This window comes from Chiloscyllium plagiosum, chromosome 24, assembly GCF_004010195.1.
Source record: "Chiloscyllium plagiosum isolate BGI_BamShark_2017 chromosome 24, ASM401019v2, whole genome shotgun sequence".
NCBI classification, from domain to species: domain Eukaryota; kingdom Metazoa; phylum Chordata; class Chondrichthyes; order Orectolobiformes; family Hemiscylliidae; genus Chiloscyllium; species Chiloscyllium plagiosum.
In genome coordinates, this window is record NC_057733.1 from 54,821,579 (window position 1) to 54,848,137 (window position 26,559).

At 43.4% G+C, this 26,559-nt stretch overlaps 1 protein-coding gene across 4 annotated transcripts in view; it reads right to left on the reverse strand.

The window, feature by feature from the left end:
- abcc3 (ATP-binding cassette, sub-family C (CFTR/MRP), member 3) overlaps positions 1-26,559 on the reverse strand; it is a 149,164-nt gene that overhangs the window by 102,093 nt on the left and 20,512 nt on the right. For all 4 annotated transcript variants that reach the window (XM_043715184.1, XM_043715185.1, XM_043715187.1 and 1 more), the window contains exon 2: positions 7,757-7,933. In XM_043715184.1, coding sequence (XP_043571119.1) covers positions 7,757-7,933 — 177 coding nt within the window. The remainder of the gene's footprint in view (positions 1-7,756; positions 7,934-26,559) is intronic.

A 26,559-nucleotide genomic window follows, 5' to 3' on the forward strand; every position in this document is an offset into this window, starting at 1 on the left:
GACAGAAAACACAGAAATAAACAGGTCATTACAAAGTTAGCAGGTAGCTAGCATGAGATTTTAAAATCTGAAATCAATTGCTTTGAGCAAATAACAGTCTAACATTAATGAACTTGCCAAGAGTAAAGTTACATGGGACAGTAAGCTGTGAAGAACATGACTGCAAAAATGTTATGTTAAGCCAAAATAAGTGTTTGATCAAACGGAATGTGGATTATGTAATAAAGATCCACCTGGAAGAAAAAAAAAGGTAAGCAGAGAGCTTTTTAACTTGTAAGTGGCTGAGTTGGTGTTGAGGGGAATAGACATAGAACATAGAAAAGTACAGCACAGAACAGGCCCTTTGGCCCACAACGTTGTGCAGAGGATTAATCCTAATGCAACATAAAATAACCTACGCACCCCGCGATTCACTGCTATCCATGTGCATGTCCAGCAGTGACTTAAAATGTCCCTAATGACTCTGCTTCCACTACCACTGCTGGCAATGCATTCACTACTCTCTGCGTAATGAACCTACCTCTGATGTCTCCTTTATACCTTCCTCCTAATATCTTCAAACTATGACTTCTCATACCAGTCAATCCTGCCCTGGGGAACAAAAAAAGTCTCAGGCTATTGACTCTATCCATGCCTCTCATTATCTTCTATACCTCGATCAGGTCACCTCTCTTCCTCCTTCTCTCCAGAGAGAAAAAGTCAGAGCATAGTCAACCTTTCTTCAAAAGGCAAGCCTTCCAGTCCAGGCAGCATCCTGGTAAACCTTCTTTGCACCTTCTCCAAAGCCTCTGTATCTTTCCTATAGTAGGGCGACCAGAACTGGACACAATATTCCAAGTGTGGTCTCACTAGGGTATTGTAGAGGTGTAGCAAAACCTCGTGGCTCTTAAACTCAATCTCCCTGTTAATGAAAGCCAAAACACCATATGCTTCCTTAACAACCCTATCAACTTGGGTGACAACTTTGAGGGATCTATGTACTTGCACACCCAGATCCCTCTGTTCCTCCACACTGCCAGAATCCTGTCTTTAATCCTATATTTAGCATTAGAGTTCAACCTTCCAAAATGCATCACTTTGCACTTATCCAGGTGGAACTCCATCTGCCATTTCTCAGCCCAGCTCTGTTTACGTCGCGCTGCAGCCTGCAATAACCCTCGATACTATCAACACATCCAACCTTTGTGTCATCTGCAAATTTACTAACCCACTCCTCAACCAAGTCATTTATAAAAACTACAAAGAGCAGAGGCCCAAGAACAGAGCCCTACGGAATCTGGTGTCTTGCCCATAAATCATTAAAATTTACGGGCAGCACGGTGGCTCAGCGGTTAGCGCTGTTGTCTCACAGCACCAGGGACCCAGGTTCAATTCCTGCCTCGGGCATCTGTCTGTGTTTGCACATTGTCCCAGTGTCTGAGTGGGTTTCCTCCGGTTTCCTCCCACGATCCAAAGAAGTGCAGGTCAGGTGAATTGGCCTTGCTAAATTGCCTGTAGTGTTAGGGGCATTAGTCAGGGGTGAATGTAGGGGAGTGTTCTGGATGGGTTGCTCTTCGGAGGGTCAGTATGGACTGGTTGGGCTAAAGGGCCTATTTCCATTCCACTGTATGGAATCTAATCTTAAAAAAAAGAGTAGTGTACAAGAAGCAATCAGGGAAGTGATAAATAAAAGCTTCAAATTATAAAAAGAACTGAAGCAGGAGAACAGAGGTCTTGCTGCATTTGTACAGGGCTTTTATGGGAAAACACCCAAGACTTTGGTCTCCTTAACTATATAAAAATATACATTTTGTTTTTAAAAAAACAAACAAACACTTGCTTGAAAGGGAATAAATGAAGGTTCACCAAGCTAATTTGGAGGATGAGGGTATTGTGGTAAAAAGGAGAGATAAAGTAGGATGGGTGAACTAAATTCAATTAAAACATTTAACTACTTAGACTGGATGGGGTGGTGACAAGGAAGATATTTTCCAAGCTGGGAAATCTAAACCAATCATGTTGGCAAATTTAGGATGAACGATGAGAATAAAAAACTTTTCAGTCAGCAGGTTGTGAAGCCCTGCAGTGTAACACCATTACAGTGTGGTGTGGATGTGGAGATGGACATATTCATTCAATCACAGAGTGACTAAAGTGCACAAGGCCAGTCAGCTCATTGCATTGGTGTCTTATTTCTGAATGGCACTAAATGAAGTACACACTCTCTTACTTCCTTTTTCCCCCCTCTGGCCTTAAATTGTTTCTTCACATGGGATACTTGCTTTCATCAGTTATGGCATGGAGTATAACTGCAAGGAGGTAATGTTGGAGTTTTACAGAAGCGTTGGTTAGGTCACAGTTGGAGTAGTATGTTCAGTTCTGGTTACCTCACTATATAAGAGCTGAAAATGTGTTGCTGGAAAAGCACAGGTCAGGCAGCATCCAAGGAACAGGAGAATCGACGTTTCAGGCATGAGCCCTTCTTCAGAAATGAGGAAAGTGTGTCCAGCAGGCTAAGATAAAAGGTAGGGAGGAGGGACTTGGGAGAGGGGTGTTGCAATTGCGATAGGTGGAGGGAGGTCAAGGTGAGGGTGGTAGGCCGGAGTGGGGTGGGGGGCAGAGAGGTCAGGAAGAAGACTGCAGGTTAGGAAGGCGGTGCTTGACTGAGACAAGGTGGGGGGAGAGGAAATGAGGAAACTGGAGAACTCAGATTTCTCCTTCCACCTATCGCATTTACAACGCCCCTCCCCCAAGTCCCTCCTCCCTACCTTTTATCTTAGCCTGCTGGACACACTTTCCTCATTCCTGAAGGGCTTATGCCCGAAACGTCGATTCTCGTGTTCCTTGGATGCTGCCTGACCTGCTGCGCTTTTCCAGCAACACATTTTCAGCTCTGATCTCCAGCATCTGCAGTCCTCACTTTTTACCTCACTATATAGTCATACAGCATGGAAACGGACCCGGTGGTCCAATTAGTCCACGCCAATCACGTTCCCAAACTAAATTAGGCCCATGTGCCTGTGTTTGGCCCATATCCTTCCAAACCTTTCCCATTTCTGTACTTATTCTAATATCTTTTAAACATTGCAACAGTACCTACATCCACCACTTCCTCTGGCAATTCATGCCACACATTAACCACTCCCTGTATAAATAAGTTGCCCCTCACTCCCTTTTTAAATCTTTTCTCCTCTCACCTTAAAAATATGCCCCCTGGTTTTGAGCTCCCTTACCTTCGGGAAGAGACCTTTGCTATTCCCCTTATCTATGCCCTTCATGATTTTATGAACTTCTATAAAAGGTCACTCCTCAACTTCCTTTGCTCCAGTGGAAAAAAAAGTCCCAGCCTATCTTGACATTCAGTGCTGCCCTCTCAGCAGGTACTGCCAGGATTAGCAGTACGAGGGTAGTTACAGTATTGCTTACACGGTCCCAGACCATTTCAAGACCCAGAGATCTTTAGAGGGAAATTAGGTGGAGGGAGAGGCATGGGAGTGTAGTGATGATGCCCTACACACAGTTAATTTTTCCTCCAGCTTTCTTGTGTTGCAATGACAACCCAAGTTCTACAATCCATGGCATCCAGGTACAGTATTAAGTGCCATAAGTGGGCGGTACAGTGGTTAGTACTGCTGCCTCACAGCGCCAGAGAGCCGGGTTCAGTTCCCACCTCAGGCGACTGTCTGTGTGGAGTTTGCACAGTCTCCCAGTGTCTGCGTGGGTTTCCTCCAGGTGCTCCGGTTTCCTCCCACAGTCCAAAAGTGTGCAGGTTAGGTGAATTGGCTATGCTAAATTGTTCGTAGTGTTAGGTGAAGGGGTAAATGTAGGGGAATGTGTCTGGGTGGGTTGTGCTTAGGCGGGTCGGTGTGGACTTGTTGGGCCGAAGGGCCTGTTTCCACACTAAGTAATCTAATCTAAAATGAGAAAATATTAATCTAAAGTTACTGCGCTGCCAAGTCAGGTCAGTCAGGTCAGGTCAGGTCAATCGTTTGTATTCAATAAAACTGAATAAACAAAACTGAAGCATTTTCGCTAAACAAAAGTCTCAGTTTAGGTCTCCTCAGGACAGATTGAAAAGGCTATGATCACCATTGGCATGCCACAGAACCCCACAGGCAGTTATGAAAATATTTTTCTGGGTACAGTAAACATAACCAGTGAAAGTGAGTGGAATATTAACAGAGTGGGTATGGATAACTCCTCTGAGCCAGCGGTCACTGAAATATTCACGAGGCTGTCTAATACATTACTTTACAATGACAATGGTTGCAGGTCAAGCTGATTTAGGCGAGAATCCCCATCATACAGAGTGTGGAGCTCAACAAACATGTAGGATTTAGGACTGACAGCGGAGACCTTCCCCCAACATCACAACTGCACCCCCCCCCCTTTCTGAACACCTTCCCGCATTCAATGTGTCTTTAATCCATCCCACTTAAAGTTCCTGATCCTCCAGGCTACAGTGCAGGAGAAGGCCATTCAGCCTCTTATTTGTGCTAGTTCTCTCAATGAACTTTTTAACAATGCCATTCTCTAGCCTCCTGCCCACACCCTGCACTTAGTTTAAAAATTATCTAAGAAGCAACATTTCAAAAGTCTTGATTGGACCTGCCTTTCCCACATTCTCCAAGTTTGCATTCCAGATTGTGACCACCCATTGGTGGAACAAGGTTCTTCTCAGATCACTCTTGTTTCTTTTGCCAATTCTCTTGTGCCCTCACCTTCAATCCTTTTACAATTTGGAACTGTTGCTCCTTATCTTCTCTGAACAGATCCATCAGAATTTTGAATACCTCAGTCCAAACCTTTCCAATCTATTTCCACAACTGAAGCTTATCATCAGGATCATTCTCACCAAGTGGTCAATGTCTTGCTAAAGTACTACACTGTCCACCTCAGCTTACAGTGTTGCTAAGCTTTGTATCTGCCACAAGTAATTAAATTATGGTGTGTACACAAAGGTTAATGTGCATCAGGAGAAGCAAGGATCCCAATAATGGCCTATAGGGAATTTCAGTATTAACTCCAGAACAAAAACCACTCATTAACCATTATTCACTGCTTCCTGCCCCTCAACGAATTAATGTTGATTCCAGAAGCATTAACTTTGCTCATTCATCTGTTGTGTGAAACATCTTTTGAAAGTCTACATACATCACAACAGCATTGCCCAAAACAATTCTCTCAAATTGATGGAACATTTCAAAGACTTATTTCAATACAGGTTTGCTGTATGAAATCCATGTTGGTTTTCCTTATTTGAAATATTGCCCTATTATTTCTAGATGTTTACATACCCTGATCAAGGGCCTAGTTTTCAGGTAAGGGAAAGAAATGGTTATTAGACTTCCAAATGGGCCACTCAAATGTTAATTCTAATCTTCCTTTCTGTACCATCTCTGCATCTGTAACACTATATTCTACACTGTCTGCTACCCTGATGCACTTTGTATCATACAATCTGCCTGTATAGCATACAAAATGCTTCACTGTACCCCAGTACCTGTGACAACTTTAAAAATCAATCTCAAATCACTTCTGAATTGACATCTTTTTCACTCAGTGCTTAGTAGGAATCTGGAAACACACTGCCTGAGAAGGTAGTGGAGGCTGGGAACCTTACTAATATTTATATGAGCACTTGAAATAAAAGGATATAGGACAAGTCTAGGAAATTAGCATTAGCACACCTTTAGTGGTAGTCAGTCATTGTCAGTGCAGACTTGATTGGGCAAAGGGCCTTTTCTGCACAATATGACTACTATTTTATGACAAATGATCTAATGTCCTTCTGAAAGACATGGCTGAAGCTGCCTCCTGGGTGGAAGTGAGGACTACAGATGCTAGAGATATGAGTCAAGGGTGTGGTACTCGAAAAGCACAGCAGGTTAGGCAACATCAGAGCAGCAGGAAAATCAATGTATTGGCCATAAGCTCATTCCTGATGAAGGGCTTATTCCAGCAACAGATTTCCCCTGCTCCTCAGTTGCTGCCTGACCTGCGGTTTTCCAGCAGCACACATTTGAATCTGCCTCCCCCCAGAGTCAGGCAATGCAGTCTCAATCCTGCAAGAGTTCGCTCAGGTCTTCATCACACTTCTTTAAACTTTCACCTTAAGTTAGCATCCTCTTATTTTTGGTTCATTTTTGGCCAGATCTCCCCTTTTTTCAACAATTGTATCAAGTACCCTCAACTCTCTCTAAGAGAAGAGTCTCAGCATTTTCAATTTGCTTATGCTCGAAACGTAGACTCTCCTGCTCCCTCAGATGCTGCCTGACTGGCTGGGCTTTTCCAGCACCACACTTTGACCTGGACCTCAGCATCTGCAGTTTTTTCTCTCTCGCTCTCTCTCCACTTTACCCAAACTCCAATAGCAATAGGTTTTTGGATACTGTGGAAATTCAAGAATGCATGGAGATGTATTGGAGGTAGATATTATAGAGTTGGAGGTCGGTTTGAGGGGGCAAGTGGCTCCTATTTCACCTGGACACAGTCAGATGACCATAGTCTAGCATCACATCTGAAAGACAGCACCTCCTTTTGTGCTGCATTCATTCAGTACTCAAGATCAGGAATGTAAGCATGGATCATGTACTCAAATGCAGACTGGGATTTGAACCCATGATCTTCTGACCCTGAAGTGCTAGCCACTGAGCCAGCTGATACGCAGAGAGGGATCTTATTGGGAAAATACAGGCCAGAGACATGAACAAAAGAAGTAGATTCAGTCAAAGGCTGCAGATTGTTTTGCTGGCTTTGTAAATGGATCTAGCGTCTTGGCTCCCTATAGGTTGCTTTAGGCAGAAGAACTGAATGGTAGTCTCAACAGAAAGAGTAACTGATGCCAGAAAGTTCTACGAAAGGCTACGCTTGCACACAAGTTTTTTGTGCTCTCATATGTTAATGATTCACTCATTCACTCAATAAGAAGGTGTAGAAATATGAGGCAATTACCAATCATTATCAGAGCTGCTTCCTTCTGGCACACTGAACAGATTGGCAGTTATCGGTATATTATGCAAGGCTGATAGCACAAACAGAGTCACACGATTACTTTATTTTCCATTTGTTTTCTTTTCTAATCTTCCCTTGCATCCTCTCCTCAGTGTTAACAAACCCACACCAATCACTACCACTCCCTGGCTGTCTCAGTTAGATGAACAGGTTTTAACTGAAGGCAATTTATTCACACACCTTACTTTAATAACTGGGGTGCAATAGCTTACACAGTGGGAAAGCAAAATGAACAAAAAGCAGGTGAGAACGATCATGGCAGGACTGAATGCTAGAAGCTGAAATACCTGGAAAGTTAGTCATGGAGAATGAATCATCTATTCATTTACTCAATTATGTAAATATTACAAGAGGGATTTACAGGCCAGATTGAACATTAATTTACATCACCACACAGTTCTTGTACATTCCTTCTTGTGCTCTTTAGGGAGGGACCTCAAATCCAGTGCTTGCAAGAAAATGATGATATTTGAACATTCCAAGTGATTCAGTGCAGAGCAAAGTTCCCTTTACATGGTCTCAAACACTTGCCCTGCAATTCTGAACAGGAGTCTTTAAATATACCAAATAGGACAAATTATCAATTCAGTCGTTCTCCAGTTCAGTTCCTCCAAGAGGCCACTAGTCAGAGACAATTGTCACTTGGAATGAAGTAGCACAGGGTTATCTTTATCCATGGAGCTTGTACACTTCTGCCAGGTGGTGAGAAGAGGAAAAAAGAATTAGCAGCAATGAAATCTTGAGCTCTGAGTGATATACCTACCGTTTTGATCCGGTTGAGCAAGGTGACCCTTATGTAACCTCGATTGCTCTGTCGGAGATACAGGAAGTAAAGAGGAAAGATCACCCACAAGTACACACATGGAACCCAAACCAGGATCGTCTTCTGAAAACATGTCGTCAGGTCTGGATTGTCTGTGTTTATCGTAACATTGTGATCCTGTAACAGAGAATGGAGCAACAGAACAGAAAGTCAGCTTGGGAGACACAGGAACTCTACAATCTGGAGTCTTGCACATCCCAGATTTAAACTGTCTAACTGGTAGACCAGTTGTCTGGGCCCCAAAATTCCTTGTGTACCTCTCTGCATCTCTGGCTAAAAATACACAAAATTAGCAAAAATAGGGACAGCAAATAGACCACAGACTATGGAGACTATTTCACCAATCAATACCATCTTGGCCCTTAACACCACTTTCTCTCCCACTCCCCACATCTCTTGATTCCCTGAAATAACTTCTTTCTCCTAGCATTAAATATATTTAATGATGGAGCATCCACAGATCTCTAAAAACGGGGAAGAGTTTCAAAGCTTTGCAACCCTCAATGTGAAGGAATTGCTTTTCATCTCAGTCCTGAAAGATCAGCCCTTTAACCTAAGGCTTTGCCTTGGTTTTGTTTCCACTGACCAGGAGTCTAATGTCTAATCTACCCAATCAAATACCTTCACAATCTTGTATGTTTGTTTATCAACTCTTATAAATCTATTCTCTCTGGAATTTAATTTCCTCAATTCTCATCACAGAAGAACCCTCGTACCCCAAGGCCTAACCTAGTGAATCACCAGCGAGAATATCCTTTCAAAGAAACAAAGGCCAAAACTCCAGATATGGTCTCACTAAAAATCTGTACAACTATAGCAATATTTCTTCATTCCTCTTCCTTTGAAATAAAAGCAAACAAGTAATTTGAATATCCTCACACTTGCTCACATTTAAATTAATCTGCATACTCATTCAACAAACTGGCTGTATCTACATGCAGCTTCTCTGTCCTCCCCACAGCATCTTTCCATATGGCCTGCCAATCATTACAGCTCCTTAAAATCTGTTCCCTTCACTAAACCAATCAGCAATCTGCCTAAATATTTCACATGGTTGGTGTCAAAATCTTGGATTATTTTAAAATGTATTCATGGGACATGGCCAGGCCAGCATTTAATTGCTCATCCTTAATTTGCACAGACAGCAGGTGGGACTCAAACACATGGCTGTGGCTCTGCAGTCATATACAGCCATACCAGGGAAAAAAAAAGATTTCCTTCCCTGAAGTATATTGATGAACCAAATGAGTTTTCCCCTTGAAAATTGACAACAGCTTCACGGACACTATTGATTCTTAATTCCAGATTGTCACCATCTGCTATGGTGTGATTTGAACCCAGGTCTAAAATTACCTGGATCTATGGAATAACAGTTTAGTGAAAATACCACTAGGCTATCACCTCCCAAATGCTCTAGTGTAGGGTGCCTTTTTCTGGTGCTAAAAAATGTGCTTCCTAAATAAATTGAATTTACCATCAAGAGTAGAAGACACTAGCTGGAGTCTAAGAAATTGGCTGCATTAGGGAGCCTGGTAGGACGCAAGTGGTAGATCCTAACTGTGGGTTCACTTGACCTCCCCTGCCTCTCCTCCTCCTCTCCCCCCCCCCACCCCAATTATAGGATCAGACACATACTGAAACAGTGTTAATTGAAAATGATGGCTCCTGCTTGTTCATTGCTTTCTTCTGTTCATTTCTCTTTCTACTTTTCTCCGGTTCCTCCCTAGGGGAGCTCGGCTGTAGTGGAACCGACAGCACCAGCAATGGCGGAAAGTTTGGATTCAGTGGCAAGAGATGGCGCTAGAGTGTGGCAACCCAAACGTTGGTGCATCTAGCACAGACAGCAGCAAGGCACAGGACTCTAGGCAGTCACATCAGCAGCAGCACCACTGATGGTGGGTCCAGTGCAGGTGACACTGGAGAGACTCATAGCAGCAAGGGGAAACTGATATTTTATCCTTTTGTCGTTTTTTCAATTTTGACTCATTTTTAATTCTAACGACTGAATTCCAAGATGGCACCAGTAAGTAGTACTCTGTACATGTACTCCTGTACTCACTTATGTGACAATAAAGTCTAATCTGTGATTGCTGGCTTTACAGTATGTTAATATCTGTATTTATTCAAAGGCTCAATAACTGGCATTCTGGAGTCAAACAGTAAAATCCTTACAGCCAAGAGAAAGCATTCACACTCCACTTTCTCTTCCAGTTTTACAACAAGCTCATAAAATGGCTGTCTAATATTTATTCCTTATGAATGAGAAGCAGTTACATCTAGATTCCTACTGAACCAAGTCCATCCTTGCCCAGTCCATCATACAAACCAGCTTTCCATCCACTGACACCATCTATGCTTCCCACTGTCTTGCAACATAATCAAGACGCCTCCCTCCCCACTTATACTCACTTCTTCCCTCTTCCATATAAAAGTTTGTATACAGATACAAATAAATTCAAGAACAGTTATGACACTTACGAATGGACCTCAAAATTTAAACTGAATGCTGATCTCACTGTGTACATTCTCTGCAACCATAACCTTGTATTCTTCACTGTTCTATTACCCTAATGGACTCTTTGGTATGATCTATCTGTACTGCATACAAAGCAAAACTTTTAGCTGTAACTAGGCACATGTGAATAATAAATCAAAATCAAACTACATGTGGATGGTGCATTGGACAACAGGCTGGGGCTAGGATGGGATTCCTGGTTAATGCTGTCGACTGATTAATTGAAAGATTGATTTCATTTGCTGCAGAATCTGACACCCCCATTTCCAGCAGCTTCTGCTTTTTATTACATTTGAATTCACAATGCTCGAACCTCGTATCCTTGGCAATTTTGCACAATCCAGCAAAGCCCAGAGCCTCACCAGCAGTCATCTTCATTCATGAGCTTACTAACATCTGAGCATCATATTACTCAGTTTCAGACAGTCAAACTGGTTTTAGGCACTGAAACTTGGCCGAGATGAGCTGATGAAATACCATTGCACACATTGATCTCCCAAAACGATCTCGGCCCCTCCCTTGCAGTTTCCTCTGCTTCTTGAAGAGATGTCAACAACGACTGGGGTCCAGTTCCAATCCACTATCTCACTGAAGTGAGCAACCAAATCCAAAACAGCAGGGGAGGCAAACATTAGCACAAATTATTTAGACCGGCTGGCTGGTTTCTGTGTGATACCTTCTCCAGATCAGACCAGAGCCTGATCCCAGCCCCAAGGACCCATGCCCAGTGCCTTGGGATAACAATCTCTCTGTACGAAAAAGAGCAGAGTTCGAGCCCTGGCCAATATTTATGCCTCAGCCAACATCACCGAAACAAAGAAGATAGCACAGAGGGTCAGTTACTGAGCTGACAGGAAATCAAAAGCACAAAGTTAACACACCTGAGCAACTTGAAATATCAAATTTAGCTCAAAATCCATATTTTTTAAAAAAGAAAACTGACCACAATGCTGGTGGACTGAGAATAAAAACCCCATCTTGTTTGGCAATGCCCTCCAGTAAAGAGATCCTTCATTGTTATCCTGCCTGGGACTGTGTGCCTTCAGCGCCCAGTAAAGTGGACTCTGACTTACCCTCTAAAGTGGCCCAGTATACACCTCCATGAAATCAACCATCACCACATTTGTCAGGGCAACTAGGGACAGGTCACATGCTGGTCTTTTCAAGAGTGGAAAAAATAAACTTACAGGACTATAGACAAAGATGGGAAATGGGGATTGACTGTTTTCCTACAAACAGAATGACCTAGATAGGTTGAATGGCCACACATTTGTGCTGTTATGACATTTATATATTCACTTCTGAAATCCCAAGATTGAATTTTATGAACGGTGGTACTTCATATGTGATCCACTGTTTGTGGATGTGACAAGGTTCAAAGGATAAAGATTAACCCTTTACCTGATGGGCACATGCTAAGAGCAATGACTCTTCCAATTCATTTTAAAAACAGACACTGAAGTCAGTTTATTAGCACTTTGACAGGTATCCTGGACAAACAAAAAGTAGGAAAGTATCCAAATGTTTCTCTAAAGGCAGGCCTTCCCAAATGAAGCCCTGAGACACAACAGAAGCTCAGTGTTACAAGCACACTCAGCAACCTAGTCATCTCACATTTCTGATAATACAGCCAATGAACAAATTATATAAAGACAATGCCTCTATTCACCTGGGATAGGCAAATTCCAGTCTCATAGCCATTAACTATGCTCTGTATCGAACACAATCCAAACAGCGAAAACAAAAAAGTCAAAAGAACATTTGAGCAGTTAGTGTTCATAGGCACAGCTACTTTGAATATTTGTCAATGAATTCACAGAAAACAGAAAGGTTCATATGGAAGCTGATCCACTGTACATGGAAATACTAGAACTGCAGTACAATAGATTGCACTGACAGATAACCAACTTGTTCTTCAGATCTGGCTCACGTTAGTAACAATAGAAACACATGAGGGTCCGGCACAGTCTGGAAGCTGTTTGCAATCCCTCAGTGATTAGCCACAGCCCAGCCTGTAAAGATGGTGGTGATTCACCTTCACAAAATGAGCAGCTGGCTGGACCATTTCAGAGGTCACATTAGCCAGGTTGGTTTGGATGAACAACATCAAACCAGATTATATGTTTTATTCAAAAAGACAACAATCTGCTACTATCATAATACTGAAACAAGCTTTTTTTTTAAATTATAGAATAAAAACCAAAAGAACTGCAGTGTTGCAAATCAAAAACAAAAACACATAGCTGGAAAAGCTCAGCAGGTCTGTCAGCATCTGTGAAAAGAAATCAGTTAACATATCAGGTCCGGTGACCCTTCCTCAGAACTCTGAACCTGAAACATTAACTCAGATTTCTCTGCACAGGTGCAGCCAGAGCTTTTCCAGCAGTGTCTGCTTCTTTATTCCAGGTCTATTTAATTTTTGGCATTTAAATTCCTCAGTTATCACAGTGTAATTTGAAATCATGTCTCAGGATCACTGATCTCAGTCTGTGGATACTTGTTCTGTTACTGTTACTAATCAACAAAAGACAGCACAGCAACAGGCCCTTCAGCCCTCCAAGCCTGTACCAATCTTGCTCCAACGTGCAAAAACAAACCAACCTTCTGCCCTTATTCATTCTGTATCCCTCTATTCCCTCCCTATCCACGTAACCATCCAGATGCCTCTTGAGCATCACAAACGTGCCTGCTTCCACCACCTCTTCAGGAGTGCAGAGACTGATAGCAGCCTGGAACGCAAGAAAAGCTTCCCTGACACACACCACCACCACCCCCAATCTTGAACCTGAGCTCTTTAAAAAATTGAAACTTCAACCCTGGGAAAAAGCCTCTGACTATCCACCCTGTCTATGACTCAACTTTGTATACCTCTATCGGGTCTCCTCTCAGCCACCGTCTTTCCACTGAAAACAATCCTAGTCTTTTTAACCTTTCCTCATAACCAATACCCTTGAGACCAGGCAACATCCTGGTGAGGCGGAGTTGGGTACAGCAGATGCTGAAGATTAGAGTGGTGCTGGAAAAGCACAGCAGGTCAGGCAGCATGCAAGTAGCAGGAAAAAAAAACATCGATGTTTAGGGCAAAAGCTGGTTTCAGGATTCCTGATGAAGGGCTTTTGCCAGAAGTGTCGATTTTTCTGCTCCTCTGAACATCCTGATGAACCTTCTCTGCACTCTCTCCAAAGCTTCTGTGATAATGGCTTGGTTCTGTGCTGCAAATTCAACATAATAAACTATTTTGTTTCTTAAAATGCCAACTAATTTTCTCAGCTAGGGATGAAGACAAAAAAGGACAAAACAGTTAGCAAACCTCAAATCTCCTGCCAGAGAAGGAACTTCTAACAACACAACTGAAATCTTCATTCAATCAAGGCAATCAAATAGGATGAAGCCTTTTTTCATTGGATGATGTCGAGTTTCTTGATCTCTTGTAGCCACAGGAGTTACGTGACTGGTCCAGTGAGTTTCTGTTCAATCGTATCATCCACGATGTTGATAGTAGAGATTTAAGCATAGAATCATCATAAACATGGTTGGATTCTCATTTGTCAGAGATAGCCATTCCACATTTGCGTGTCATGAAAGTTACTTGACACTTGCCAGCCCAAATCTAAATGTCACCCAAGTCTTATTGCATCCAAACACACATTTACCACAAGGAGTGGTAAATAATCTGAAAAAGCAGCCCTGGAGGAAATACTTGCTCAACCTTGGCCAAATCACAATGAAGGTAACATTTGGAAAACAGAGTATTTCTGGACATCCTCTTGAGATTCAAAGAATTGGAGAGGCTCCCATCTCCAAACTGTGACACAAGAGGTACAAGGTTGGTTAATAGCCTTGACGGACAATAGAGAAGATCTAGACCCCCTAAGCTACTGCAAGATATGGGCATACAGATAAACCAGGGATTTCCATATCTGTAAAACAAAGTACCTGCTTAAACTATTAATTTTTTTTAAAAAATCATTTAAGTGTTAATCAGTGGTTACTTAAAATACTGACATTTCTTAAATTATGCTTCAAGATGAAAAGGAGTAGTGGGTAAATCTACAGGAACAACCATAATGTCACAAAATCCTCAATATTACTAATGCCTTTCCGAAACAAAAGCCAATTTTCAATGGCATTTTTCTAATCTGTTTCAAGTATAGTGGCAGTATATTAATGACACCAACATTTTTCAATTAACAATTTGAACAGTTTATTATTTTATATCCCCAAAGTGAATGTGGAATGGTTAACAAACCTCCACTGGATAAATGCAACACTAAATCAAATTTAAAGAACTTGAGGGAGATGATGGCATTGTCACTGAACTAGTAATTTAGAGGACCACAAAGCTTTGGGACCAAGGTTCAAACTCCACCAGAGCAGATGGTGGAATCAAAATTCCATAAAAGTCTGGAGTTAAAATTAGACTCTAATGATATCAGAAAACCCTTGTTAATAGTTATAAACCCCCATCTGGTTCATTACCATCTTTTAGAAACGGAGTGAGTGGCCTTGCCTAATTTGGCTTCCACACAACTCCAGACAAACAATAGTGTAGTTCGCTCTGACACTGCTCTCTGAAATGGTGTAGTGAGCCATTAATTTGTGCCATACCTCAAAACAAAAAGGAATCAACAGGATGGTCTACGTGGCATCAACTGAGGCACCTGAAATGACAGCAGCAAAACAGAGTCCTATTGACCCTGCTACAGTTAACACCACCTGGGGAATGTGGAAAAAAATTGTGGGAGCTCTCAGACTAGTCAAGCAACAGTCTGACCTCATGCTTGTTGATCCAGCTCAGCCTCCTCCAGATGCGCCCAAAGATGCCAGTCTTCAGCCAATTCAATTACCACATATGGTATCAAGAAATGGTTGATAAACTGGACACTGCAAAGGCTATGGACCCTGATAAGTCTTTGGTACTATTGCTGGAATATTAACGTGCCCAAGCTTGTGGTTCCCCTAGCCAAGCTGTTTCAGTACAGCAGCAGCACCGCGCCCAGTCTACTTATCAGCAAAGTGGTGGAAGATAACAGAGCTATCAAGCAGCACCTGCTCAGCACTAACCTGCTCAGTGACACCCAGTTTGGATTCCACCAGGGTCACAACACCTGACCTCATTACAGCCTTGGTTCAAACATGGACAAAAGAGCTGAATTGTAGAGGGGAGGAGAGGGGAGGTAGAGTGACAGACCTTGTCATAGAGGCTGCATTTGACTGAGGGTGTGGCATCAAGGAGCCAGAGCAAAACTGGAATCAATGGGTATCAGGATGCAAACTTACTGGTGCTAGGAGTCATAGCTGACACATAGGAAGTTGGGTTATGATCGCTGAAAGTCTGTCATCTCAACTCTAATCTCTGCAGGAGTTTCTCAGGGTAGTGTCCTAGGCCCAACCATCTTCAGCTGTTTCAATGACCTTCCCTCCAATCATAAGGTCACAAGTTTGGTGATTATCAGAATGTTCAGCACTATTCACAACTCCTCAGAAACTGAAGCAATCCATGTCCAAACCGAGCAAAACCGGAAGAATTTCTAGGTTTCGGTTGACAAGTGACAAATAACATTCATGCCTAAATACCAGGCAATGATTATCTCCAGTGACAAAGAATCTAACCATCAACCCTTGATAATCAATGGCATTAGCATCTCAAAATCCACCACGATCAACATTTTGGGGTTACTATTGACCTGAACCTGAAACTGAACTGGAGTGGCCATATAAATACACAGTGGCTACAAAACTACATAAGCAGATCAGAGGCTAGCAATTCACCTCCGGACTCCTTAAAAGACTGCCCCCCATTGACAATAGACAAGTGATTTACTTGATTTTATTGTCGCATGTATTTGAGTGCAGGAATACAGGTACAGCAAAAAAGTGCACAAGCCACCATTATCTGGTGCCATCTTAGAATACAAAAGACAGGATTAAAAATAGAAGTAGAAATAAGAGAAACAGCCAAAAGCAAAGGAATCAATCAGATCCCTCCTTGCTTTTGTCAGGAGTCCTTGACCCAGAAAAACAAATCCATCCCCCAGTCTGCAAACACAGGTGCCCAGAGTCCACAACTAGGATGCCACTGCTGCCACAGGAACTATGCTGCTGTTCTTTGCCATTGTCTTGCCTCTGGCATCGTTGCCAGGAGTCTGCACTGGGCTCATCATGGTAATGCAGTCACCACTGAAGATGCTGGGTCCCAGACTGGGCCCACACCTGCCTAGAAGAGCTCAACTCCAACACACACCAATATAGTCACCATCCAGGACGAAATCAGACCACTCAATTGGCACCACAAAACACACTCTCCCCCTCTACACTCTTCCCCTCTACCCATTACTGCTGATTGCCAGTTAATAGCCATGCTGTATCACTTGTTCACATTTTAAATCAGGCACATTGACCGATGGATCTCAGATGATCAGTGATCGATTTTGTTGCACTGAAACAGGTGCAGTGCGTACACACTATCTTCCTGCAAATAGGCTCCTGTGTATTAATATGCATAGCTTCCAGAAGATGCAAACAGCACACTGAGCCCAGTGAATCATAGAATACAGAAATAATTATCTGGTCATTAGCAAATTGCTTTGATGAGCTTGCTATAAGCAAAATGGCAGCTACACTTCCTACATTACAATTGAAAACAAAAATACTTAATTGGTTATAAATCTGCTTAGTGGTGTCCAGTGGTCCTGAAAAGGCACCATATAAATGCAAGTCTTTCTTTGTACTTGGAGTGGTTATAGAACACTGGGTACAGAAGCACATCCCTTTCCCAGCAGTGCTGCTGTAGTAAACTCCAAAAGTCTGGTCCAAATGCTCTACAATGCAGAGTTAGAGTTAAACATGTATATAGCAAAACTTTCAGTATGGAGTCAGCAGAAAAAGTGATGCAAATTATTATCCACCTGTGGTTAGAAATTAGATCAAAGTGTACTTACTGACATTGCAGCAAGCATCATCCAGCCACAACACTGCACCATCATGCAGTATACTGGTTCACTCACTGCCTTTGTAAACCTCTGATAGGGAGGAGAAGTCTGCAAACTGCAAGCTCATCAAAAACCATTTGGACAATTTAGAAACTGTAACCCATATTTGGAGGGTGCTTTTGCAGCCATTTACGTGCAGTACTCCATCATCCTCTTCCTAACCTCCACTTTGCAGGCCTCACATTAAGAGAATTCACATGACCGGGCTAATAGTCAATTGGGCAGATAGTCACTGGCTGACTGTATCACTAGTTACATTCAATCCCAGATGGGATACATCTCAAGTTGCTGAGGGAAGCTAGTCTGGATATAGCAGAAGTTCTGCAATCTCAATTCTCCTTGGAAACCAAAAGCATTGGATTGAGATATCTGATCAGCATGGACGAGTTGGACCGGACAGTCTGTTTCCATGGTGTATATCTCTATGACTATGACTGAAAGATTATAAAAAGGTATTACAGCTGTTCAACTAGACATAAAACAAAATAGCAGAGGGATAAGCCCCACAAACAGGCCAATGTAATATTATTAGTTGGAGAACAAGTGGAGATCACTGCAATGAAGAAAATTAACCCTCACTTGGAACAGGATGGGGGAAATAAAGGCCAATGAACACAACTGTTTAAAAACAAATCTGGATTAATAATCTGATCGAGGTCCCTGACAAAACAAACGACTAAAAGGAGGTAAATCGACAGTACTGTAAAATAGTAAACTGATCAAGTGGCATCTCCAGTCCTAGGTGGAAAATGGCAACAAATAAAAATTGAAGAATCAAATGATAACAAAGACAAAATTGTCTGAGGAATAGAATTGGATGTATTGCCCATTTGTCTTGTTACAAAATGCAATGAAAAAAGTTTGCATAGTGTCACCACTCTCCAGCACGGACTTAAAACGCAAAATTAAACCAGGAACAATATTTCCTCGCTTTTCTGCCTTTCTATAGAAAGTGTTCAACGTTTCAGCCCTTTTTGTAAAGTGCTCCACCATGTGCTATGGGGCTCGTGGCCAGGCACGAGTAGCCCTCACCACACTGGTGCTGGATCAAAGGTTGCCACTCTTTGGCACCATCTTGCTTCCAACACCCTCACCACCAAATCCTTGATGGACCTCACCAATGGAGATGCCACTGATGCTGCTGGGGACTGAACCAGCCCAAACTCAACTCCACTGCCACGAGTCCATTTCAGGACAACCTCACCACTCTAGCTATTGCTGGCCTCATACTCAGCCCAAACTCACTGCCGTCTACACGGATCTGCACTGGACACAGATACTGCCGGGAGCACACTCCCAGTCAATGCTCTCACCATGACCAAGCTCTGACTCTCTCAATTTCTGTCTGTGCTGCACTTGAGTGCATCCCCACACCTGCTCCATTACTACCTCACAGCTTTTCAGAGCACAAGGAAGTGTGCAGTGGGGTTCCACAGCAGGCAGCACTAGGATCATTGCTTTTGTTACATTTACAGGACAGATATTGGGTAGAAAGAATTTGAAATACAAAACATGATAATGTAGCAAGTAGGGTGTAGGACAGCAGCAGCACACATCAGAATACAGTCAGGCTGGGGAAACAGCGAGGAAGACAGCAGATACAATTTTAATTTACAGATGGCAAGTGATGCACTTTAGGAGGAGAAATGCAGAGGCAGCATAATCTCAGTGGGGTGTTCCCCCCAAGGAGGAGACATATTCCTAAATCCTCAAAAGGTGACAGTGCAAGTTGATACAGTGAAGAAACGCTGCTGTCTTATTTACTCAACAGCGACATTGAAAACAACAAAAAATGTCAAACTAGCATTTTGCTATTTCTTGTTAGGCATGAGCTTTTCTCGAACTGGAATATGAACGGAAAATGAGAAACTTGCTGTTCAGAATGTTTGATTGGATGAGATCTATGGTACTCAGTCCACTATGACTGTCAGCAGCAATCTTCAGCTCCTCATCTCATTAAGCCAAGCAGCCTAGCTCTTAGGTACTTTTCTTTAGGAAATTGCAAAGAGGGGCAGAAATGCTTATCACTGAAACATTCCAACTTTCTGTTGCCACCATACCTAAAGCTCAATGGCACACTATGCTGCAAGCCAAGAACTCTAGTGCTCACACCTCTACACTTGGGACAAGGCCAGAAGAAAAGGAAAACCACCTTCCTGCTTTGAGGATAGGGGCCTGGGGTTGGGGTCACGCTGGAGGAAGAGGGAACACCATCTTCTCTGCTGGTCACCACAGGACATCTTACCACCAGACCATGCCAGCCTGGAGTCAGGTCAGTGTTGTGTTCTGGGTGAAAAGGGGATGCCCAGCTTTACAGGAAGGAGGTCAATGACCTTCTGCGCTACCATCTATTATTATCTCACAGAGCCACCACTCACTCCAACTCTGCCACCGCACAAACCCCTTAAGGCTCACAGACCTGTAAATCTCACTATTACATACATACCCATTCTACTGGTCGCAACCATTTCATCCTCCCCTCCACACTTCCTATTTCACTGGGGAACTACATCTTTTCTGCATCACCTCTAACTCTGTGGGAAGGACCTGTTGGGCTAAGAAAGTAACAAGCCACATACAGGCTCAGTCAGTGTTGATGTAAGCAAATGTGACCTTAGTTAGGTACAGAAAAGCTAGCAGCCTTCAAGTAGCCCAGCAGTTTTGCAGAAGAATACAAGCCGTAGGCATCACTGGTGTTTCAAATATTTCACTTTGAAGTTCAAAGTCTGCCCAAGAACATGCCTGATGTATAACAAGGCTGGTGGTTTGCTGAGACCAACTTGTGTGTGTAAAGAGTTGAGGAGTACAGTGGTCACAGAGTATGCAGGGATGCTGTTATGAAACAGTCAGATGATGGCTGGGATTAGCACTCAGCTCTGATTTACGTGTCAAGAATTTGCATTTCTCAATGAAGGAAAGAAGAATTGGAAAGAGCTCTTCAAGTCAGGTTTGTGTTTGAAATGGGAACAACATGGTCAGTGCTAAATGGTGATTTCAACATCTCACCACTGAAGACTGGAAAGAATAATTTTTAAAAAAAATTCATTTTGTGAAATGGCGTCACTGGCTGGACCAGCATTTATTGCCTGTCCCTAATTGCCCCCTTGAGAAGGTGGGGTAAGCTGCCTTCTTGAACCACTGCAGTCCATGTGCTGTGGGTTGACCCAGAATGCCCTTAGGGAGGGGATTCCAGGATTTTGACACAGCAACAGCGATATATTTCAAAGTCAGGATGGTGAGTGGCTTGGAGGGGAACATGTTCCCACATATCCACTGCCCTTGTCCGTCTAGAGGGAAGTAGTCATGGGTTTGGACGGTGCTGCCTGAGGATCTTTGGTAGTTTTCTGCAGTGCACTTTGTGTATAGTATACACTGCTGCTGAGTGTCAGTGGCAGAGGGAGTGGATGCTTGTGGAGGTACTGCCAATCAAGCAGGCTGCTTAATGCTGGATGGTGTCCAGCTTCTTGTGTTTTTAGGGCTGCACTCATCCAGGCAATGGCTGCTCCAGAGTTTAGAACCTTTAAAAAGTACAGGGCAGGGTGCAATAGATGAGGGGGAGTAGCATTATTACTTAGAGAGAGTACATCACAGCTGCAGAAAGAGGGAGGTTGAGGCAGGTGTGTCTACTGGGTGGAAGTCAGCAACCGGAAAGAAGTAGACGCACACGCACAACATCTGGAAAGGTGCAGATGTAACAGTTCTTATGGGTGACTTCAACTTCCTCAATGTTGACTGGAACCTCCTTAGTGCAGATGGTCTGGATAGAGCTGGATATGTCAGGTGTCCCCAAGAGGGATTCCTGACTTCGGCTGATGGGTGGTGGGGAGACGGATATTGTATTTGGTGCTAGACAATGAGCCAGGCCAGGTGTCAGATGTCTCAATGGGACAGCATTCAGTGACAGTAACCACAACTGCCTCATCTTAACATAGCCATGGAGAGGGATAGAAACAGACAGTATGGGAAGGGGAAATTATACTGCTATTAGACAGGAGCTGTTGAGTATAAATTGGGAATAATTGTTTTATAGGAAATACACACAAATGTGGAGGCTGTTTAAAGGAGCACTGGTGTGTTGAACAACTTTGCCCCACTGAGACAGGCAGGAATAGTAAGGTGCAGGAGCCTTGGATGACAAGAACAGAGGAGCTTCTCATCAAAAAAGGAAGAAGGAAGCTTATTGAAGGTTGAGGAGGCAAGGATCTAGCACAGTTTTAGAGGATTACAGTGTAGCTAGGAAATAACTAAAAACTGGACTGAGGAAAGCTGAGAAACCCTTGGCAAGAAAGACTGAAAACCCAAGGACTCTACACACAAGTAAGGAATAAGAGAATAATCAGAGAGGGTAGGGCTGATCAGGGTTAGTGCAGGGAACTTGTGCCTGGACTCTAAAAAGAGATAGGGAGGGCCTAAATGAATTTCTGCTTCAGTATTCACTAGAGAGAGGGGCCTTGCAAATACAGAGTACAGTGTACCAGGTTAATAGGCTTGAACAGATGGATACAGAGGATGTGGATGCACTGGAAAGTCTGGGAAGCGTCAAGATAGACATGTCCCCATGGCTGGAGCAGATATATCCAAGGTTACTATGGGAAGTTAGGAATGACTTTGCTGCGCTTCTGATGATGATCTTTGCATCCTCACTCTCCACAGGAGTACCACCAGATGATTGGAGGGAGGCAAATGTTGTTCCTCTATTCAAGAAAGGCAATAGGGAAATCCCTGTGAATTGCAGACCAGTCGGTCTTGTGTTTGTGGTAAGAAGGTACGTAAAAGAATTCTGAAACACAGGATTTACAACTATTTGGAAAAACAGATTAACAATAGTCAGCATGGCTTTGTGAGGGGCAGGTTATGTCTCAAGATTTATTGAGTTCTTTGAGGATGTGACAAGACAAGTTGACAAAGGTTGAGCAGCAGTTGTGGTATAAATGGATTTCAGTAAGGCATTTGATAAGCACTCCCCAGGAAATCTCATTTCAAAAAAGTTAGGAGGTATGGGAAACAGGGAAATTTGGCTGTCTGGATACAGAATTGGCTGGCCGAAAGAAGACAGTAGCGAACAGAAAGTATTCTGCCTGGAGATCGGTGACCTGTGTCCCACAGAGATCTGTTCTTGGACTTCTGCTCTTTGTAGTTTTTATAAAAGACTTGGATGAAGAAGTGGAAGGGTGTGTTAGTAAGTTTGCCAATGACACAAAGGGTCGGTGGTGTTGTAGATACTGTCGAGGGCTGTTGTAGGGTACAACAGGATGCAGAGGTGGGCTAAGAAGTGGCAGATGGAGTTCAACCTGGACAAATGTGAAGAGATTCATTTTGGAAGGTCAAATTTCAATGCTGAATACAGTGTTAAAGACAGGATTCTTAACAGTGTGGAGGAACAGTGGGATCTTGGGGTCCATGTACATACATCCCTTAAAGTCGCCACCCAAATTGCAGGTTAAGGCAGTATATGGTGTTTTGGCTTTCATTACAGGGGGATTAAGTTCAAGAGCCACGAGGTTTTGCTGCAGCTCTATAAACCCTGGTTAGATCACACTTAGAATATTGTGTCCATTAGAGGAAGAGGCTTTAGAGAGGATGCACAGGAGATTTACCAAGATGCTGTCTGGATTGGAGGGCTTGTCTTAAGAGAAGTTGAGTGAGCTTAGGTTATTCACACGAGTGAGAAGGATGAGAGGTGATTTCATTGAAGTGTACAGGGTAATGAGAGGCATAGATAGAGTAGATAACCAGAGACCATTCCCTGGCAGAAATGGTTGTCCCGAAGGGGCATCATTTTAAGGTAATTGGAGGAAGGTATAGGGGAGATGTCAGAGGTTGGTTCTTTACTCAGTGGTGGATGCATGGAATACATTGCCAGCAGTGGTAGTAGTGTCAGATACATTAAGGACATTAAAGTGACTGCTGGACAAGGACATGGTCGACAGTAAATTGGGGGGGGGGGGGGGGGGGGGTGTAGGTTAGGTTGATCTTAGATTAAGATAAATGCTGAGCAGAACACCATGGGCCAAAGGGCCTGTACTATGTTGCACTGTTCTATGTTCTATGCAATGGGAAGTATTCCAACACACACCTGACTTGTGCCTTCTGGATGGTGGCCAGACTTTCAGGAATCAGGTGAGTTACTCATCGCAGTATTCCAAGCTTCTGAACTGCTCTTGGAATTACTGCATTTATGTGGTGAGCCCAGTTGAGTTTCAATCAACGAAAACCTCTAGGATGTTGACAGTGGGGGATTCAATGATGGTAACACTATTGAATGTCAAGGGATGGTGGTTAGATGGTCTCTTATTGGAGATGGTCAAAGCCTAGTATTTGTGTGGCATGAATATTTGCCACTTGCCAGTGCCAGCCAGGATATTGTCCAGATCTTGCTGCATTTGGACACCGACTGCTTCAGTATCTGCAGAGTCACAAACTGTGCTGAACATTTGTGCAATCAATGAATATCCCCACATCTGACCTTATGATGGAGGAAAGGTCATTGATGAAAGCAACTAAAGATTGTTGGGCTGAGGACACTACCCTGAGGAACTCCTGCAGAGATGTCCTGGAGTGGAGATAACTGATCTCCAACAACCATGACCATCTTCCTATGTGTCAGGTAAGACTCCAACCACCAGAGAGTTTGCCCCTGATACCCAGTGATTCCAGTTTTGTCAGGGCTCCTTGAAGCCACACTGTCAAATGCAGCCTTCATGTGAAGGGCCATTTCCCCTCACTTCTGGAATCCAGCTCTTGTCTGCGTTTGAACCAAGGCCTTCACTTTTCAGCAGCACGGAGAGGCAACAGCAAGGACCAGGGGGCTGCTGGGAAGATATTTGGGCAGAGGCCAAAACAAGTGAGTCATGGGAAAGGGAAAACAGGGAGTATAATGGTCAATAAAAAGATAAGCAGCAGGTTAGCAAGTGCACAGGAGGGTTTAAGTTCAAGGCACACTATGAAAGAAGCAAAAAGGAAGGATAACTCAGGAAACCTTAGAGAGGTTAGAAATCAGGAGGGTAAGAAAGCTAGCATAAAGGCACTTTACCCGAATGCTTGTAGCATTTGTAACAAGGTCAATGAGTTAACGGCACACATCGCGAATAAATACAACTTGGTAACCACTACAGAGAGATTGTTCCAGGGTGGTCACGACGGAGTGAAATATCCAGGTGTACCACGCTATTCGGAAGGACAGACAGGAATTTAAGATAGGTGATGTTGATCTGATATTCAAGGATGACATCAGGGCAGTGCTGAAGGAGGATATATGTTCTATAGAGAAGGAGGTGGAACCCATTCGAGTGGAAACTAGAAATTCTAAGAGGAAAAAGTCACTGATATGCATAGTTTTTAGGCCACCAAATAATAACATTACATTGCGGCTGCAATAAACAAAAAAGTTTAAGGTAGATAAATGCAAGGTACTGCATTTTGGGAAAGCAAACCTTAACAGGACTTGTACACTTAAATAGTAAGGTCCTACGGGGTGGTGCTAAACAGAGACCTTGGAGTGCAGGTTCATAGCTCCTTGAAAGTAGAGGCGCAGGTAGATAGGATAGTGAAGGTGGTGTTTGGTATGCTTTCCTTTATTGGTCAGAGAATTGAGTACAGGAGTTGGGAGGTCATGTTATAGCTGTACAGGGCATTGGTTAGGCCACTTTTGGAATATTGCGTGAAGGATGTTGTCAAACTTGAAAGGGGTAGAAAAGATTTTCAAATTATGTTGTCAGGGTTGGAAGTTTTGAGCTGAAGGGAGAAGTTGAATAGGCTAGGTTTTCCCTGGAGTGCAAAGGCTGAGGGGTGACCGTAGACAGGTTTATAAATTCTGAGTAGTATGGAGAGGATAAATAGACAAGGTCTTTTCCCTGGGGTGGGGGGAGTCCAGAACTGGAGGGCATGGCTTTGGGGGAGGAGGGGGAAGATATAAAAGAAACCTAAGGGGCAAAATTTTCACGCAGAGGGTGGTACGTGTATGGAACGAGCTGCCAGAGGAAGTGGAGGAGGCTGGTGCATATGCAACATTTAAAGGCATCTGGATGGATATATGAAAAGGGTTTGGAGGGATATGGGCCGGGTGCTGGCAGGTAGGACTAGATTAGGTTGGGATATCTGGTCAGCATGGACGAGTTGGACTAAAGGGTCTGTTTCTGTGTTGTACACCTTGATGACTTAATGACTTGAATGGTAAAAAAGCTGCAGCATGCTGCAGTAGAGGGACCTGGGTGTCCTTGTGCATGAATCACAGAAGGTCAGTCTGCAGGTGCAACAAGTAATTAAGGCAGCAAATGGAATTCTGTCCTTCATTGCTAAAGAGATTGAGTTTATGAACAAGGAGGTTATGTTACAGCTGTACAAGGTGCTGGGGAGGCCACACCTGGAATACTGTGTGCAGTTTTGGTCTCCTTAATGGAGAAAGGATAAAATGGTACTGGAGGGGGTGCAGAGAAGGTTCACTTATGGGATTCCAGAGTTGAGGGGGGGTTGATTTACAAGGAGAGACGGAGTAGACCGGGATTAGATTCATTGGAATTTAGAAGAATGGGTGGGGGGGGGGAAATCTTCTAGAAACATATGAAATTATGAAGGGAATAGATAAGATAGAAGTAGAGAGGATGTTTCCACTGGCAGGAAAAGCTAGGACAAGAGGGGATAACCTCAAGATTAGAGGGAGCAGATTTAGGAGCAAATGGAGAAGACATTTTGTCACCCAGCTGGTTGTAAATCTATGAAATCCTTGTCCAGTGAAGTAGTTAATGCTATTTCAGTAAATGGTTTTAAAGCTAAGATATAGATTTTTTTTTGGAACGATGGGCGGCACGGTGGCACAGTGGTTAGCACTGCTGCCTCACAGCGCCTGAGACCCGGGTTCAATTCCCGCCTCAGGCGACCGACTGTGTGGAGTTTGCACATTCTCCCCGTATCTGCGTGGGTTTCCTCCGGGTGCTCCGGTTTTCTCCCACACTCCAAAAATGTGCTGGTTAGGTGAATTGGCCACGCTAAATTGCCTGTAGTGTTAGGTGCAGGGGTAAATGTAGGGGAATGGGTCTGGGTGGGTGCGCTTCGGCGGGTCGGTGTGGACTTGTTGGGCCGAAGGGCCTGTTTCCACACTAAGTAATCTAATCTAATCTAATCTAAAAAGAATACGATGGGAGGGCGAGTAAATGGAGCTGAGCCCATGAAAAGATCAGCCATGATCTTATTGCATGGTGGAGCAGGTTTGAGGGGCCAGACAGGCCATTACGTATAAG